At 37.2% G+C, this 20,245-nt stretch overlaps 1 protein-coding gene across 3 annotated transcripts in view; it reads right to left on the bottom strand.

Annotated features, from left to right (window-relative positions):
- The window catches only part of L3MBTL3 (l(3)mbt-like 3 (Drosophila)), a 103,092-nt gene that overhangs the window by 64,144 nt on the left and 18,703 nt on the right, over positions 1-20,245 (bottom strand). For 2 of the 3 annotated variants that reach the window (XM_004673844.2, XM_012721720.1), the window contains exons 3-10: positions 17,365-17,481; positions 10,891-11,002; positions 10,452-10,526; positions 8,956-9,115; positions 7,746-7,872; positions 5,285-5,369; positions 3,687-3,778; positions 2,324-2,428 (exon numbers count right to left, since the gene is read on the bottom strand). In XM_004673844.2, coding sequence (XP_004673901.1) covers positions 2,324-2,428; positions 3,687-3,778; positions 5,285-5,369; positions 7,746-7,872; positions 8,956-9,115; positions 10,452-10,526; positions 10,891-11,002; positions 17,365-17,466 — 858 coding nt within the window. In that variant the 5' untranslated portion in view covers positions 17,467-17,481. The remainder of the gene's footprint in view (positions 1-2,323; positions 2,429-3,686; positions 3,779-5,284; positions 5,370-7,745; positions 7,873-8,955; positions 9,116-10,451; positions 10,527-10,890; positions 11,003-17,364; positions 17,482-20,245) is intronic. The other variant, XM_004673845.2, reaches the window with a different exon arrangement.

The following is a 20,245-nucleotide window of genomic DNA, read 5'->3' as shown; positions in this document are numbered from 1 at the left end:
TTAGCTTCCATATTAGAATTATTTCAGTGTACTGACACTCAGACAACGTTGGTCACTCACTAAAACACCAAGAGAGATCAGAGCTCCTCTCTAAAGCCAAGACTAGGACTCCCTGCAAGTACAAACTCTCAAGAAGGGTATTTGCTGCAGACCACACACCCCGCCCCCTTGGCCTAGAAAAAGCTCAGGTGTTGCTGCTCAGGTGTTGCTTCTCCTATCAGTCTGAGCTCACAGACCTATTCTGCCTTACGCCAGCTCTCTCTGCTCGGTGCCTATGAAACAAGTTCCACCAGAAGATTAGCTCTACTGGCTCAGGTCATTCTGTTCTGAATGTCTGCCCTCCCTCTCCTAGATCTCTCTACTACGCTTTATGTCCTCTGGAAACCTATGCTTTGGTAGACAATCTCCTGCATCCTCAACGTGCTAGCTCAAAAAATGGTCTATCTGAAGCCTCTCCTCATTCAGAAGCGGCTCCCTCTCCCACTTTGCACTTTCTAAGGTCAGACAGGGTTACTGTCTCAGGTCACGCAGTGATCCCAGGCTCCGACATCATGGTTTCTATGTCACTGTTCTCCACTCTGCTCCTCTGAGGCTAATGCCATATGACCACACCAACTCCCCCTTACCTCCCCTTGAGACCCCCTCAAGCACTAAGTATCTCAGCTGATGATTTGCCTTTTATGGCAAGAAGTTCTCCCACATACTCATCCTTTTCTTCTTTTCTGTCATAACACAAGATGATACTCCTCATGCCTAAGGCATGTATCTCCTCATATCTGGAACCATCACTCATCCCCTCTTTATCAATTATCTGCTCTCTCTGAACATCCCAATCTCGATCCCTAGTGGCTTCTTCAGAATTCAAACACTCTCCAATCTCTTCCTATTGCCAAAAAAAAAAAAAAAAAAAAGGGTGGGGCGGAGTAAAGAAAAAGACGCAGAATCATCAAGTCTGACAGGCAAAGCGTCACATACTCTCCAAAATATATACCCACTTTTTGATACAAACAAAAGGATTCAGCCCTAACCTCTCACTGAATATCATCAGGTGAAGGCTAATTCTCCACTCACACTCTTGGTGAGAAGGTAACACCTGATTAACCATTCAGAGAGTCCAAAGAAGTAGCAAGCATCAAAAATGTAGATGCTCGTAACTCTGAACCTGACAGTTACGGTATGGAACCTACAGCCATACTCACATGTGCAAAAACAGATGTGAAAGGATGTTCACAAGTACTATTTGTTACAGTGAGAAAGTGAAGGACACTCAGGTGTTTATCAATATGAGAGCAATTAAATGAATTAAGACAAGTCAGTGAAATGAGATGCCACTCAGTAGTTAAAAACATGTCTATGTAAAATATACTGTCACCAAAGCATTTTTCAGATGGCAAAACTGACTGGAGAGAGCTAAAATAACAAACAGCTTCTGAAGATAGCAGTGAAAGGCCAGGGCTGAATCTCTTTGTATCAGAAAGCAGGTGTATATTTTAGAGTGGGAGATGCCGTCCCTGGTCCAACTTGCCGATGCTGTGCCTATCTCCTGTGCTCAAGTGGAAGGGGAGAGTCAGTAATTCCTTCATGGATAATCGTGATTGTCAAGTATGATCCTTCTGGATGCTTCTTCTGAGTGTTTTTTTGTGTATGTAGCCATATATTCCTTTTACATATATATGGTGCCCAACATAATAGTTCACTCTACAAACTGGGTATTATTATTCTCTGCAGTTGTTATCACTGGAGCCAAGCTTCTCACAAATTCACTGAAAGGATCCTATGATAATTAAAGAATCCTATGATAATTAACACTAACAAGATCATAGGATTTGGGGGGAATTTTTTTAAATACAAAATGCTCATTTAAATGAGGGAGCAAAGAGGAAGACATTTCTAGAAGTACTTTCTCTGTAATAAACTGGACTAATATATATATATATATATATATATATATATTACTGAGTTGGACAATTTTTCCTGAATAATTTTATTTGTACCCCCCCACACACACACCTTACAATGTTAAAGCTCCATGATACCATTTTACTTTAAAATAAAGATTAACTAAGTTTACCTGTGTGTGTGTATAAGAAGAGAGACCTGTTCCCTACATTAAGGAACAGAGTATGACAAAGGTCAGACCTAGCTAAAATCCTGTTTTATTACAAGGAAGCTGTGTGGTCTTACACACATTACTTAACCCCTCCAAGTCTCAGTTTCTTCGTTTATGGAACCAAGATGGAAAAAAAAAAAAAAATGAAACACAGCATAAGTGAAAACCCATAATTACCATTCTGCTTGAAAATAAAGATGACATGCAGCTTACCTCAGCCACAGTGAGGACGCAGTACACAGACTGGTGCTCAGGGTCCACCCCTTCTAATTTCATGCCAACTTTAAACCCATTTTTGTTATATGGAAAGGATTGATACTAAAATGGAAAAATAACAGCAGCATTAGCATTTGATTCTAGCTACCTATTTAGAAATATGAATAGTTGTTATTCTTAAAAGACTATTTAGTCAAATATATGAATAACTCCTAAAAATGAAAAAGAAAGGAATCACCAAATAATCCAATGGATATATGGACAAAGTCAATTTAAACAAGGCATTGAAAAGGAGGTTTAAAATGTTATACATGTTTGAAAAGCTGCTCACCCTCACCCACAGAGTCTGACCAAATAAAAGGTATTTTATCTATCAGGTTGGTAAAGATGAAAATGTTGTTGACTTTGTATTGGCAAGACTCTACAGAAACGTACACACATATATTGCTAGTAGGGGTATAAACTACATTCTCTTTGACTCAGCAAGTCTAATTCTAGGAAATCATTCCACAAAGACATTAACAAACTGACAGGTGAACACTAAAACGTTTCCATAGCAAAATATGTAAGTTATAAATTCTATATATACAGAGTCCTGTTCCATTTTAGAGACAATAATTATTCAATAAGTTAATATGTAATTACTTTTATACTTAAATTTAAATATTTTTAATGTAGATGTACTTGTGCTAATTTATTATTCATCACTTTTAAAAATGATCTACATATACATAAAGGTTTCAATGGCAGATTTATTACATACCACAATTAAATAACTTAAACTAGAGGTCAGCAAACCACCATTTATGGGTCACAACAAAACTGTTCTTGTCATGAAACCTAAAATATTTTACATCTTTTCAGGAAAAGTTTACTGAGCCATGTTTTAGTGCAGGGGCAGCAGTATATACTCAGAACATTTGGTGCCAATGTTTTTAACTGATTATAAGTTACTTAAGATAAAAATATTTTTATTGTGGATAATACTGTGATAACCCAGTTTTAGATTTTTGTCGTGCAATGTTGAAAACCTTGGTGACTCATTTTCATTCTCCCCCAGCCATGATACTGATGTGCAATGTCATGCCAGTTTTTATCATCTGGTTGTTCAGTTACAGTAGAAGTATGCCTCTGAAATGTATGGAGTGCAAGTCGGTGAGTGATGAGGGGGGCGGGGATGTGCCTATGGATGTGCACTGGAGAAGGTGTCCACGCATGGAGTGACCCCATAAAAATCAGCATGCTTGAGAAATTATCCCAAGTCACATATCCTACACAGACAACAATATTATGAATTTCAGATCAGCATTCCGGTTTCTTGGCCCTTAGAAACATGCTTTCCAGATGGGCCTGTATATACCTCCTTGAACAGCTTTGCTGGCACTGCCACAGCTCTTTCCTCTTCCAGGTAGGATGCCCAGCACCAAGCTTTCTTTCCTTTAGGAGGCAAACCTGAAGTGGGAGTAAAATGGTAGAATTTCTCAGTCTAAGATGTTAAGACATAAACTGTGAATGCTCACTGTCCTGAGTATTACTCCACATGGCTCTTCTCTGACTCCCATTTCTGGTGTTTCTGTCTTTTTTCCTGGCTCCTCTTCCAAAGAAAGAAGAGTCAAGAAGTGAAGGGCAATGCATGTCCACAGTTTTGCGTACAGAAGGGTGAGAGAACTTAAGCAAAGATGATACTGCATGAAGCCTTGTCGTCACAGGACCATGCAAGCTAAGTAAGCTAAGCCCTAGAAGCGGAGGCTCAGATTTTTTTCCTAAAAGACAAAGAAGTTTAAGACTGAGAAAAGGCCAGGGAACTGAATGGTAAGGAAACAGCTACAAATCTTGGAGTAGACAGACAGACACACTCACACACACACACACATACTCACACACTCACTCATGAGCCAGATTTTGAGCAACAGAATTATGAGACAAAGAGCTGAAATCACCTAATATCACTTTTATTGGGTATTGATTTCACAAATAATGGAAATAAATTGAAGAATATAACAGCTTGATGGGTAGCAAAATTGGAGAAAATGTATTTCAGGAATGAGACCATGAACAGGCTAAGATGGATTTCGGGAAGACAGAAACTATCTTAATAGCTAAAGGGGAAAAAATAAATTACCCAAACAAAAAGGTGAAGAAGAGCTACTCCTCTGAGAATAGAAATGAAGAGGAAGAAGAAAGAATGGTTAAAGACATTTTTTGAGGCAGAACACAGAAAAACTGATAAATTTACTCCCTGCAATCTCACTCTATAAAATAGAAAATCAACTCCCACGAGATATGAAGTTGGGTACCTGAGGCAGACAGAAATATTTAAAATTCTTTTTGAGGAGTTAAGTTGAAATGAAGGAATACATTGGAACATTGGAGGCAAGTACTTGGCTTATGCACCGATTTATAGGTAAAACATGACCAGAGGTCTGGAGGGGGCACAGTGAGCAAAGGGAGCTAAAATGAAGGAGCAACAAGCAGATGTGGTAGGTCAGGGGGGAAGCCCACATGGGACACTGCAGTCCCTTCCAATAAAGCTGTGAGTTCACCCAGTCAAGTATTAAAGGGATGGGCCTCACGCTAGATTCCTCATTAAACTGAAGTGTTGTTTGAGGAACCAAAATAAAAAGAAAAGGTACATGAGGAAGCTGTGACATCAGAGGCAATATTAAAAACCTAAAATCTTAGGAAATGAACAAGAACAGAGGTTTTAGAGAAAGTACAGATGTAGAAGAAACCAAGTCAACGGAAAAAACAAAGAAAAATGTCCTCATGTTTGCCTTGACCCTACCCTTATCTACTTCTTCAAAACCCTAATTTTTATTGACAAACTTTAATCAGGGTAAAGCCCAAAGCAACAATTTAACTGTCATAGTGCATACTACAATAGAGGTCAAAATTCCACTTGTGTGAAATATTTTCAATTTCATAGTTACAAATAAAACATTTCTTTCATCAACTCACCTTGTTTCAATACAGCCGAGTCACCCCGTCTTTTCCTGCGGGCTCTCTGTGAACCCCTCAGGATCCTTCCATCTTGTTTGTTCTCCTATAGCAAGAAAGAAAAATTATGATTTTTTTTTAAAGTTCATGAAACTGGCACCAATGAAAAGTCAGAGCTGTCACTAAGATTTCTGTACTTTTCTCCAATTTCACTTCATAACTTTTGAGGAAAGCAACTGTGTTGCTTTTGGCCTGAGGTCATCACAAAATAAGAATGCTTCCAAGAATTACACCCTGGAAATAGTGCAGACACTGCTCCTGCCTCCTTGAAACAGTTTCTTTTCTCAACTCCTTGACCACTCAGTGCTGGTTTTCCTCATACCTCACAGGCAACTCTTCCTCAGTCCCTTTGTTCATGTCCCCTCTAATCAAGTTCCCTTATCTTCTCTATCCAATCCCACCCCCAACGTTTCCTAGATAATCTGTACACCAAACATCCTTACCACTTCCAGCTATGCCTCACTTAGATGCCTAGTGAGCCTCCCAAACCTCCAACAGTAAAAGGACTTTAGACTCTGTTTATCTTCCCGATCCCAATAAATGGAATGGCAATCAAGCCAATGTTCAAGCCAAACAACTCTTCAGAGTTATCCCCAGTTCTCTTGCCCTCATACATCTCCAAAATCAACCCTAAGTCCAATCACTTCTATCTTACATGGTACCATATCTAGTTAACTATGATCAACACCTAAATGGTTTTCCTGATACCACTCTCTCACATGTCAAAGTTAGAATGGCCATGTAAAAACATGAATCATGTTAAATAAACCACTGCCTTCAGCTTTCCAGTGGCTTCCCATCCCATTCAGAATAAAATGAAAACCCATTACTCTGATGTAGCACAATGGCTATGTGACATGAACCATATATACTACTTCCGCTTCATCTTACTTCCCCTCCTCTAATGCCTGAAGGTTCCAACACACAGTTTTTCAAATAAAACACATGCTGTTGGGCCCTCCCTGGTGGCGCAGCGGGTTAAGCCCAGAAGAGATCCACATGGCTAGGCAGCCCTCTACTGACCCACCCGCTGCTGCCCTCAGCAGTGTACTTCGTTGATATGCCTGTTCTGCACCCCACTCTGTCCTTGGTGAATCCTCTCACCCTCCACATCTCTGGCCTGTACCCCAGTTCTGTATATAAATAAATATATCTTTAAAAAAACAAACAAACAACAAAACACATGCTATTGCCTTAGGAAGTTTTCCCTGATTTTCATTGTCAAGGGAGCTTCTCATTCACACTTGATTCCTTTTTTATTTTATTTTATATATATTTTACATCATTTTTCTTTTTATGCAATGCATGCTTCCTTTTCTCAAGTATAGTCCCTGTAAAAGTTCCACTACCAATTTACCCGTGCACCATCACCATAGTCCCTTGTGTAAGAGCACATGCCTCCCCGTTTTGATAGCTCTCCCTCCCTTTCTCCTGCGGAGTGTCTCTGATTAATAGTTGCCTGTTCGTTTTGTTTTTTAATTTATTAAAATTATTTTTTCCTGGCTCCGTATTTGGTTCCCCTATGTTCCTCCAATAAGTAAAACCATCTGATATTTTTCTTTTTCCTTCTTGCTTATTTCACTGAGCATAATCCCTTCCAGCTCCATCCATGTTGCTGTGAATGGCATGAGTTTATCATTTTTGATTGCTGAATAATATTCCATTGTCTATATATATCACATCTTCTTTATTCAGTCATCTGTTTTTGGGCATTTGGGTTGGTCCCTTTTTATTTCTCAGATCACACAGTTCATGTCACCTTCTCTAGGAAAACCTAATTTAAAGTACTCAAACAATCTGAATGCTATTTTTCCTTCCTACTTTATGTTTCCTTAATAAGAATATAATGCCCCAGAGAGGAGACTTATCCTCCAGCTCTCTTATTTATCCCAGCAGTCTTAGATCTAGCATAGCAACAAGCAAATAGTCTTTGTTCATACTGATCTGTAGGAAAATGCTTCAAGACCTTAAATTTTCATTTCACACAGAACTGCTAGTACACACTTCAAGGAAAAAATATTTATGTTTTAATCACACATTTTGAATTAGTTTTCCTCAAATTTAGCTAACATTTATCTCCCATTTTCTATTTCCTTACATTGTTTTATGAGGTGTACCTGCAATTTAACAAAATGGGATCAGCTGTTTGCTACTAAGAAAAATTTGTGATTCATTTGCAAAACTGAAAGTTTTTGCCATTTTTCCTGTTGCTACAACATTAAATTCCAGAACATCCAGCTTCTCCACCATTAGGAACAGGTACTACTATTTTTATTCCCATTTTGAGATGAGGACAGCAGCTCCCAGAAGGTAGGTAGGTAACTTACTGGTGGTAAAGCAGTGCAAAGTGAGCTCTTCCATGGGGTGCTGCCCACTGAAGAAGCACCCCATGTTCTGTGGTAGAGGCATAAAAGATACTAACCATTTCATCATCTCTTTCTTCATCCTCCTTGGAGTCCGCTTTCAGAGATAACTTTGGTTTTTTCTTTCGACTACACTTGGAATCTTCTTCCTCATTGTCTTCTATGTCCCTTTCTTCCTTCTGATCTCTGTTGTGTTTACAAACCCAAAATAGTGACACGAAACAATACCTATCAAACATCTACATATTTATTGCCAGTATGAAATTATTTTTTAAAAAATTCACCTCCCAAAGAAAATTATTTAACATTAGGAGAAATGTGTAGGCATTAGAATGTCATTGGTAAGGAATATTTCAAACCACTACCATATATGACAGGGTCACAGCAGAAGGTGGAAATCAACTATCCATTTGTCCTTCCCCTCTGTCATCCATACAAATAACAAAATTTGGAGATATTTCAGTCTTCAGAGCAATTTTAAAGCAAGTAATTTGCAATTATTAAAAATGAACAAGTCCAACTAAAATGGTCAAGTGTAACTTTGTAAATTATCAGCTGCCCAACAAAAACATATAATTCCCATACCCCTGTTCAATAAAATACACAAGAAACTCAACTAAAATATAAGTGTCAAGCCATTTGTAATACAAAATACTATGAAAGAAATATGCCTTCTTTGTGAGAAGTTGAACTTAGTCAGTCCCCAAATGACAGAGTCACACACCATCAGTCACAGCTGATCTCTGTGTCTCATAATCCTCAAACACTCCTGCAGTCAGCACCAGCAAAACTCATTACACAATTCATTCTGGCCATTTTTATTCAGCTGATATCTAATCAGTGGAGTCTTTGTTCCCTATCTGGAGTTTTACCTGAGTTATCTAAGAATCCCCCAAACGAAACAAAACAAACAAACAAACAAAAACTATTTCCATAAATTATCAGCATCATCAAAATGTTTATGTTACAGTCCAGACAAAACTAAAAAATTCATAGCTGGGGGCTATCAAATTATTGCAAATAAATGACTGAAAAAAAAGAGGCAGAGGTTGCACTGGAGGTAGGATATAAGCAGAACAACTAAGGCCAGACATGACTGAAATCTCTGTGGACTATCAGGATTAGGGCCTACGTGCCTCCAGCAGAAAGTCTCAGGGAAAAAGGCATGGATGGGCAACAAATGTCACAGGGCACAAAATGTCTGTATTCCCAAGCATCCGAGTTTGGACTTAAAACCCACTGTAATGATGGAATTGGGCAAAAACCTACTTGTCTTTGATATGCCGAGCGCAATTCTGGCTGCAATAGTTTCCTCCAGAAAGACACTCATCTACATTGCCATACTGACAACAGTTCTCACAGAATTGAAGCCCTTCTACTTTCACTGGATCCTTCAACCTGAAAGGCATCCCAGTCTTTTCTGAAAATACTAAAAGATGAAAAGAAGGGCAAAAAATTAAAACCATGACAGAAAACATTTCAAATACATTTAACTGTTTCCTTCTAATAGTTTTGTTAGCAAAACTTAATTTATTGTTAGCACACTAAGAGTAATATTTGTTGAATGAATGATTACAGAGTTTGGGAAAGAGAAGCAGATGGGTTTGGCAGGAATCACTTACATAACAAAATCATTTACATAACAAAAAATTCCTGAAGAAAAGTAAACAAAAGCTTTTCAAGGAATTTTCTATAGAACTGAAATAAAATGAAGACAAATTCATTTGTCACTAAAGTCAGATGAAGCCATCTATAGACTTTTGACAAAATTTACTTATTGATTTACTTAACTGGCTGATTAATAAACATTTTATTCTTAAAGCAGTCCATGTCCCTGGATCATCATAATCCAGATCATTTAGAAACTCACATTTCCTTCTGCCTAAATTGTTAAGCTAATCATTCATTCAGCAAACATTTACTAGGCACCCATTTTTGCTAAACACTGATAAAGAGAGTATAGACCTTGTCCAAGAGAGCTCACAGTCTAGAAGACAGGCAAGAAAACCCATATTTATAACAAAATGTGATACATGCAATTATTGAAGCATGAACAAGTTCCAGAAGTAGTGCAGAGGAAGGAGCGATTCATTCAGCCTGGAGTGAAGGGCAGGGAAGGACTTTTTGATATAAAGCCTGCACGGGGTTTTGAAGACCAAAGAGAGATTTACCAACTGGACAAAGAAAGAAATGGCATCTCAGCCAGAAAAAAACAGCTTGAGCAAAGGCAAGGAAAACCAGATGGTGTGCTGGGAGAATTGCATGTAATTCAGTGCTGCTGGCAGTGCCAGCACATAAAGTACAAAGAACAGAACTGAGAGCGAGGAGAGTAAGTGAGCAGGTAGGAGTGGGTCACCCAAGACCTTTGTATGTTTTGTGAAAGAGACAATATAAGAAATCAGCGAAGTATCAGATAAGCAAATCCATGTAAGTTCCTCTGACTTCAGTGTGCAGACACTGGGTGAAATTAGAGGCAGAGTGATTCCTTAGGAGATTGCTGTAAGGGCTTAATTAAGGCAGTGACACTGATAATAGGTGGAAAAGGCCAGATAGCAGACATATTTAGCAAAAGAAAACCAAATAAGAAGCTAGGGGGCTGGAGTAGAACAAATTCAGGATGACTCCTAGATTTTTTGATTGTCCAGTGCGTGGATGGTGTCACCATCAGCTGAAATAGGAGGTAAAGAAGGAAGAGAAGATTTAGGGGGAGGGGAGAAAGGAAGTAGAAAATGAATCGCATTTCAGACATGTGGAGTTTAAGGTACCTGAGGGACATCCAGGTGGAGATGTCCAGTAGGCAGGTGGAAATACGGGCCTGGAGCTCGGGGGAGAGGTCGGGGCTGGAGATATAGATTTAGGAGTCATCAGCATATAGGTGTTAGTTACAACCATTGGAGTAGATGAGAAAAAAGTGTCAGGCTTTGGCTGAATCACCTGGGTAGGCTATTATAACATGGATTTACTTAATAATTTCCAATAAACCTTGTGCTATTATAGGTCTGACATTAGGAAAGAAGATAGTTTATAGTAATTTCAAAACATAAAAGCTGGTTTCACATCAGATTCATTTTATAAATTGACCTAAAAACATGTGACATGAAGGTCACCCAGGATTTTCAAAGTTCCAGCCTACTAAAAAACCTTAGATAATTGCAAATTAAACCTTGTAAAAGAAAGATGATGATGCAGATGTGTCGCTCCTACCTTCTTGAGCAGTCGGCACCATCCAAGTTGTGGTAGCTGTTGCTTTCTTGACATTTTCCATCTCACTCTCATCTGTAATAACTTCCAGGGCTCCAAACTCATTTACCCGAAACTAACAATGACACAGCAGAAAGAGGAAACCTTTACCAAAATGTTCTGAAGAGTAATCATTTAACAGCTGACACAGTTTTTTCAGTTTTTTTTCACAGTTTTAAGTATGTTTTAAGTTAATTTACACAGCGACATCTTGATAAGGCTTCCACTAATACCCTTTGCATTTTACTAATGTGGGCATTCAGGAAAGGGGGGAAAGTACAACGCAGGCAGGCCCTAAGAGAGCATCCCTTTGAAGTCCTTGTAGAGTTGCCAGGTCATTATATGGCCTGCAATTTCAAACACCATTTAGTAAATGTTATATTGCTGTTTATTGCATAATCAAAATTAGTAATAGTAAATTTACTGTTTTCCCTGGAATAAACTTATCTTACCCAAGTTCACCTGGTTCAGAAACAAGGAGTAGCTCTTTTGCAGAAATAATGATGACACATTCCTATCCTTACATTCCAAGATGTGAATGAGGAAAGCTGAAACAAGAACCCTGAGTCCAGCTCCAAGCTGATTGTTCTCTCACTGCTCTGTTATAGTCAGCTCTAGTCCTCCAAAAACATGGCAACGCTGGTGAACAAGTCAACAAGCTCCATGCCACCCATTTCACGAGGGCATTTTGATTTGATAGAAAAGTTGACTTTAAGTGCTGAAAATTTCTGGTCACCTCATGATGAGTCGAAAACAAACTGTGCTTCTCTGGCAGCCTGGACGTACCTAGTGTGTGTTAAGGGCCAACCCCTTGCCTAGGTCTAGGGACCCCATCCTAGACCTTAAAGCATTTAAGCATAAACTTAAAGCATTTAAGTTTACTCTCATATCTGTGAAGTTCAAAGTTTTCTGGGCTCCTTCTTTTTTCCTATGGAACAGAATATTAGGAATCTACTAATCATAATAGGTGACAAAGAGCTAGGAAGCTCAAAATCAAAAGGATAAAACCAATTAAATTTTTAGAGCTTTCACAGAAATACCTCTCACCATGCAGATATGTAGTATTTAAATAAGATCTTCCATTTCCCAATCTAAAATATCTGTTTGCCAATAACATGCCAATAGAATTATTTACTTTACCAAACTAGATTTAGAGTACTGGTCAGAAAAATCTTAAGCAAAAATTGCTAGTAATTATTCTTTCCAACAGGTGAAAGTGACATCTTAAGCAATTCCTTACTCACAGTCCACAGTTATTAAATGCTTTCTATAATGAGTAACATCAAGTAGTTAAGGAAAATGAACTGTCTTCTCCCTAGTACATATTACCAGTTCCCAGGTAACATGTGTAGGCCATACCTAGTTTATTCATCTACAATGTCAGTCTCAGAGGTAGCAAAAGTTACGTGGAAGGAACAGAGCTACAAATAATCACTTTGGGGGCAAATAGTTTTAAATGTTTAAGTGATCAGCTCTGAAAACAATATATTTCAAAATAAAGCTGACAGTACCATCTACTGGGCAAGCACAGAAAAAACAGGCTATGGTGATTATTAATTAATAATATTAAAAAACATGAAGGAAAATGAATTCTGAATGAAAATTTTAAAAAATAATTGACAAAAAGCACCCTTTCTGACAAGATAGGCATGAACTGAAGGGTTCAATTTAGATGAGTAATTTACTTTTATATACGTTGGTATCAATACAGACATAATGGACAATTACAAAATGTGAGAACTAGCACTAAAAATGACATTGAACAGAAAGTCTCCTGCGAGCTATGTTTCCAAAGTGCTGCTGAACTGCAAAACCACCTGGCATTTCAAACACTGAGAAAGAAAAACACTAGGTGGAACCTTCAAATAAAAATTTGCAACTATGATACCTGGAAATTTTAGGTTCAAACAAAACACCATTTAATCCAGTCATCTTTTCCTTTTCCTACCATTTATTGCCAGTAACTGACCTCACTTAAGTACAAAGTAAAGATGTAATGTTACTTATGGTCACAGGTTAAGTCCTATAAACCAACCAGGCATCCACAGGTGAACCTCAGAGGTTAATGAATCCCCAAAAATACATGCAAAATTATGGGACAGACACACACATCTTCTGGAGATAGGATTCACAGGATCTATCAGATTCTCAAAGATCGCCTATAATCCCAGAAAAGAAAAGGGCATCTACTCTCACTGAAGTTACATTATCTCAAAAATAAACCTCAAAGTGTTTTTAAAGTATCCTGTCACATGTAAAAAGACATAGTTTCTTTGTTTCTTTTCACTTCTCAATATCACAATTGAAGAAAACATTAAACATAGGCTGTGAGGGACTAAGTAACATTACTGGCATTCCAAAGATTTAATTGTAGAAAAATTGACATATTTCCTAACATCATTTTATCCAATTTTACCCAGGGCTCTGGACCTGTTAATGCTTTCATGAACAGCTTCGGAACCATGGAAACAACATAATCATTGTCATTTTTTAAAAGTTATTTGCACGTTTAATCTAGAAAGCTACAAAGCTGTATAAAAATGTATCAAGTGATTCTTCTACAACTAAGACTATCAACATTATAAACAATGAATTTGGGCAGCTCTTCCTGCTCGCTTGTGTCTATGCAAGCGTCCCTGTTCCTAATAAACCTGCTCTTTAAATACACACACCCACACACACACACACACACATATATAAACAACAATGAATTTATTAATCAAATCTACTGACATCAGCTGGCATAATTATTTCTACAAGTAGACAGAGCCAGGTCAATCAGAAAACAATTATGTCTAAAATCTACAAATGAATGCAAAAGTTTTATTCACTTGTTTGGCTAGGTCTGAGTTATCTCTAGTGATTCAGTCTCTTAATTTAAGACATTGCTTAGATTACTGTTTAAATTTTATTATTTTTAATGTTGAAATCTGCATTCCACTTACTAGTCCTGTTTTTGGGACAAAGCTATTTGGTAACTAAATTATTTTGACCATTAATCAAGACAAGGCGAAACCATGCACCAAGAACACGTTAATGTTCTTGCTAGGTTTCTGTGCTGCTGCCGCTGCAGGGTTGTGCTGTGGGTTAAGTTCCAACTACTCTTACCAGATAAGAAGCTATCTACTGCTCTCAGGCATCTATCTGCATTTTACTGAGAGACTCCAAAGCACCAAATCCTTCCAACCCAGAGGAATGACTCTCTGTGAATAAATTTCAGACACCATTAGAAGTTCAGACAGAGAAATTCTCAGGGACAGAGAGCCTACACCAATTACCTTTCTACCCTACTTAGTAGCCTGCCTGTCCTTGTGGCTAGCCCTGAGATATTCGTGTATAAATGCCAGTTTGCACTTCAAAAGATCAAGTTAGTCAACAGTCAAGTTTCGAAACTTGTTTAAGCAAAAATGTTATTTGATATTTTCAAGAGGGTCATGTTTCCTTTAACACTTGTACTCTCTTAGTTCCTCTTCCAGTAGTTCTTCTCTGCCCCTCCTCTCATCCCTGCCCCTCAAAAGTCTTCACCAAGACACCTATTTTCAGGCACCTGAAAGTCACTGACACCTGCTCATCAAAGCCTTCCTGATCCCTCCAGCTACAGTGATCCTCCTTCCTCTAAACTGCTGTCACATTTTCCTCCAATCACTTTTGATGTGAATATGTTTGCCTTCTTTAGACTATAACACAACAGTGTTAAGAAAATCCATTTTAATTTCATAAAAGCCTGATTTTAAGACATACTTCTGCTAATAACTAATTGTCTGACCTTGAGCGAATGAATTACTGTTCATTTGTAAACTGACAACAGTGATAGAAACTATTTGACTCAAAAAGAAAAAAGTTAATAAAACTTCAAAATGGTGCTTATGTGCACATAGAGAATAGTTCTCTCTTCTTTCTACTACTGAACCCAAACAACAAGATGTTTGCACGCTGATGTATACACAGTTGATTCGGCCCAGTGTGAGAGAGGAAAGAGATTCCAGCAACAGAAAACATCAAAAAGGGGCAAAGATGGGGACTAATGGTCTGGGCTGGAAAGGGTCGTCGAGGCAATTAAGACATAAAATAAGATGCATCCAGACAGGAAAGTCAGTGCCAAAAAAAAAAAAAAAAAGCAAGTTTGCAGTAAATTTCAGAGTTGAACTTTATCATAAAAAATATGGGAAACTGCTAAAATGATTTTAAAAAGCAGAAGACTGGCCAGTTATCACAGGGCTTTTACACTAGAAAAGGTTTCTTCAAAACAGCAATAAACTAAAGTATATAAAAACTTATTTGCATAAGAAACTGAGTTCTGCATATCAGCTGACTGCACTAACTGGCTATCTCAGGCTAGCATGCTGTTTGTGAGGAAATCTACACACTTACACCCAATAAAAAAGTCTTGGAAAGTATAAATAAGCAAACCATGCTGTAAAGAGTAAATTTGATGATTTGTTCAAGGTTCTTTCTAATATCTTGAGTGTGTAAAAATATCAATGTCTAAATCAGTTCTCTTAAGCAACTTGGATTTCAATAGAAGGAGTTATTAAACTGAAGTCCTAAGCAATCTAGTTAACTGGTTAATTTCTGAATTTCCTCATATAAAAATAAAATTTTAATTGTCTTTTTCTTTTTTACATGGAGTATCAAAACGTCTACAGTGCATGAACAGAATTAGAGGCATGGAAATTACCCAGGTAATTAGATGAGCCTAAAAGACAAATCAATTAATACAGATTGTGTAACACTCACTAAGTGACAATTATTTAATGACTTTAATAACAGTAAGAGGCTAATTCTGAAAATCCAATCCTGAGCAAACCTTCAGGCAGTTCTGATTTTCTTAGGGATGGAAAATCCACTCTATGGTCAAAAATTTAACTGAACAAAAGTTATATATTTCATCACCTTCCAGATACCAAAAATGTCATTGAATAGAAAGGGATAAAATGTTTAAGAGTAAAAGAATGAGGCACTTTTAAAAGGCAGTCTACATAATATAGCACAAAGCCAGAACATATATAATTTGTTTCCTACATATATTGTTTTTTTTTCCCAATTTTCATGACACAGGCCCTAAGTCCCCCTTTTACAAATAAAGATTCTGAAACTCAGTGACTTTAATAACTTGACAAAGCTCATATAGTGGTGTGGCTCATATTATTAGAGGCTAAGAAACCATTTCTCTCTCTCAAACACTTTAGCATCCTATTTCCATCATATCTAATCCAGATGGACATTTGGAGAATGTTAGTAATAAAATTCTTAGTATTCATTTAAATCCTTATTTTGCTGAGGAGGAAACTGGCCCAAAGAGACTGACTTGTTCAGGGTCACACAGAACTAAAACTACAAGCCAAATCTCTGCAGATTTCACCTCACCACAACATTTTTGTTAAGTTAAACTCAAGAAAGATATGTTGGCACACGGTACTTATTTAAACTTAACCCAACTAAAATATAAGTGTTTTTCCAAAGACAGACAGGTAGGCTGGCCAAATAGCACCATTCCGAATGAACGAGGACAGGCTTTGTCACTAAAAGGAAGCCAGTATTTGAGGGCAGGGGTTTCAATTCAAGACTGTCTAGGACACCCACATTAGAGGGGGAAGTCAAGTACCAGACTATTAGGGAGATGGGAAGTTCAAACACCTGCATGACCAAGTACAAACACAAAGTCTGAAGGGTCACAGACAGGTTCAAGGTCCCAGAGATAGGAGCAAAAGCAAATAAAAACTGAGAGATTGGGGAGGCTGACATCCCAGATGAGTGCTTGCACAACCATGTTTCATGGGGCAGCAAATCTGATCATGGAGTAGGTTTGGGGGTTGGGGGAGTGGAGCAGGGGAAGCACATTACAAAAGAAGTAAACCAAAGCATCATTTTCAAAAGAGTGTTTTCATCTACAGAAAAGTAGTCTGATTTATAGGCAAGACTAACCTTTGGAACAAATGGTCATACAAAAAAATCCCAATTTACAGTATAACTTAAAGGAGGTTAGGAGTCCTGCTTATTCAATAATATTATCCAGTCTTGAAACGAGAAAATTAGAACACAAGAAGGGTAGTTATTCACTTAAAGTTACAAAGTTCATTATTACAAAATAATAGAAGCTAGATCTTCTATGTCTACCATTTCCACATTTCTTGGCCAACATGACAGACTCAAAACTGAAATGATCTTCCTTGAGGCCATAAATCAAATCTTGCACAATGAGCATATATTACAGAAATATTCCCTAGTCCCCGCCCCAAGTGCAAAAGGTATCTACACAGCCATAAGCATTTCAGTTTTTTGAGAGTGAGTATTTGGAAAGGTCTAAGCATCATAGTAAACCCGTAACAATGCTTTTCATTCTTATTTCACATATAAATGAACTCAAATTTATTTTACTTATTAGTAAAACACATAGACACACTAATACACCTATTTTATATAATAAAAACAGCTTACCTTTAAGTCACTTCCCGGTAATGTACCTACTCCATCTTTCCAGTCCATAACACTGAATACATCAAACTCTTGACCACTTGTGCTAGAAGCAGATTCAGTCATGATTTAATTTTTAACCTGGAAGAGGGGAGGGGGAAAGGCATATCACTAAGTATTCCACATACAAATCAGTTTTTATTTTAGGGGTCATTACTTCAGTTTCCCTTAATTACATAATTTTCTTGATCACAATATTCATATTTATGGAGCTAGAAATAACTGCTTCAAAAACATCATTAACATTTTTTCCTGATGCAATTTATGACAAATTATAGAAGAAAACATATTAATAGAATTTCTAAGTTAAACAGAAAGTGCCAATTAAACTTGCTATTCTTAAAAAATAGAAGAAATTCAGTGTTTCATAGTATAGCCACTTAAAACAAAACAGACATAATGCATGTGGACCTTTAAGGATTGTTTTCTATTTTAAGATACTAAAAAGAGCAGTCTGGATAAATAATAGAACGAACACAAAATGTTAGTAAACAAAAAAAAAAGACCACTCAGATTAAAAAAAAAAGAACAAGAAAATTCATTCCATTGTGGATTATCTACCACTCATACTAAAGTTGTCTATTAAGTTTGTTCCACCAATACAACCAATGCTGCATGATTGACTCACAGTGAATTGATTTCTTTAATTCAGTTGAATTTTCTGCTAAATTTGATGTTCTGGGAAATGGGAAAACAGTTTATGAAAGAACAGCAAAACACCAAGAACAAGGTTATGGTAAGATCAGCTAGCTGAACTGAGATAATGCTTCTAAATTTTAATTTTTTTAAAACTACAAAGTAAACTATTTTTCATAATCATATGATTGGTGGTAGTACTGATAGTTATTCTAGTACTCTGCTGCCTGTGTAGCATAGGATAAAACAATTTTATTGCTGTTGATGACAAGCAATGAAAGATTATTGATTCCTAAATGCGAGTGGAAGTATCAGAATGAATTCATGATGCATCTTATCTTTTAAAAATATGAATATTTTCTAGTCTTATTCACTGGCAAGGTTTAGAAACAATCACCAATCACAGGAGCAGCTAAGATCATCTTTAAGTATCACAGCTTTAAGTATCACAGCTTCAACCTGAGGTCTTGAAAGCCCAATTTTTAAGATCTTACCAGAGAAGAAGGAGGGATGTAATGAGTGACAGGAAATGTACAGAGTTTGGAGCACTTGGTCATATATAAAAAAAAAAAAACAAGAAAGCTATCAAAGACAACAAAGGTCTTATCAGAAGCCCTCAGGACCCAACTTGAAGAGACTCCTGGTGCTCAAAGTTAGGATAGGATAATTGAATTGAATTGAAACACATCAAATAAACTGAAATCCATGAGTTCATAATGACACTTGGTAAGAATACTTCATGCCGCATTGATCACTTTTTGAGGGATACAAAATAATCAACTCATATATGAAAAAGAAACATACTTATTTTCCCTATATTGCCTGAATCCATGTGAATGGTATCTGAATATCCAAACTGTTGGAAGAGGAAGGTATCCTTTAACAAGAAGTCCTCCTAAAAGAAGTCCTCCTAATAAAGAAGGAATGACAGAACTGGAACACTGCCATATGCAACTCTTAGTAAGTTAAGGGTAAGCAACCACCATCAGTGATTACTAAGAATACAAACTCAAAACCACCTATGAAGCAGATCAAGAAAAAAATGAAATCAATCCTTAGCTGGTCAAGTCCATTTACAGGAAATACCAGAGTTATAGGTATATGTTAAATCATACCAGAAAAGATAGACATTTCAGAATTTCAGAAACTCTTTAGTAACATTTCTCAAAGTTGTGACTCATGGACCCTGGGGGATGGAGGAGGACAGGTCCCAAACCCTTTCAAATGATGCAAGAAGTCAAAATTATTTTCACAAAAATACATATTATTTGCCATCTTCCCTATGTTGACATTCTTACTCAAAGTGCAACAGCAATAGTGGGTAAAACTTCAGGAGAAAAGGGATCTAATTGCAGTATTAGTCACTGTATTCTTCAGTGCTGGTATTCAGATGCCAGCGTTATTAAAGATTGGCCTTAATGAAGTACAACGACTTTATTAAGTCTTGACATAAGAATACACATACTTTTAATATCCTTAATGATGAAACAGGAAGCATGCTAAAGTGGCAAGAGTATGGGCTTGGCATGATGAAGTATCCCGGCTGTCTCAAGCAAAAGCAGTTGTGAATTTTTTGAGAGACAAACTGAACATGCTTTTTCATGGGATGTCATTTTTAATTAACAAATTATGTTTATTTAGGTTTGAACATTTGGCAAGTATTTTATCAAAAATAAATGAACTAAGCCTGTCACATCAAGGAAAATACTGACAGCATTTGTTGCTAATGATACCATTTGAGCATTCAAGGCAAAATCAGAATTTTGGCAAACTTGTATTCACCACCATGAGTTTGATAAAGATCTCAAACTTTTAATTAGTAACTATTTTTAACAAATTGTTGAAGACTTTTCAAAGGAGATGGCTAGTGCTGTTAACAAATAGGATTCTTTCGTGATTTTGTAATAAAATATTCCATCACCTGGAAAAACCACATAACTCAGTAAAGTGATAATTTCCAAATGACTGAAGCATGTTACAAAATTATGCCTGGGTGAATTTCAAAGTGCGAGATAGACCAATGGATTTAATGTAAAAGAGAATAGCAAGTTCAGTGATACAGTTTCAAATTACATACTGCAACTAACTTTAAAAAATCAGCACTTAGGGGCCCTCCCTGGTGGTGCAGCGGGTTAAAGCACAGCACTGAGAAGCTAAAGTCACTTCCACATGAGTTCGATTCCTGCTTGCCCCGGAGGTGCCCACATGG

This window comes from Condylura cristata, unplaced genomic scaffold (assembly GCF_000260355.1).
Source record: "Condylura cristata isolate star-nosed mole 26May11 unplaced genomic scaffold, ConCri1.0 scaffold00001, whole genome shotgun sequence".
NCBI lineage: Eukaryota > Metazoa > Chordata > Mammalia > Eulipotyphla > Talpidae > Condylura > Condylura cristata.
This window is presented reverse-complemented; position numbering and strand designations above follow the sequence as displayed.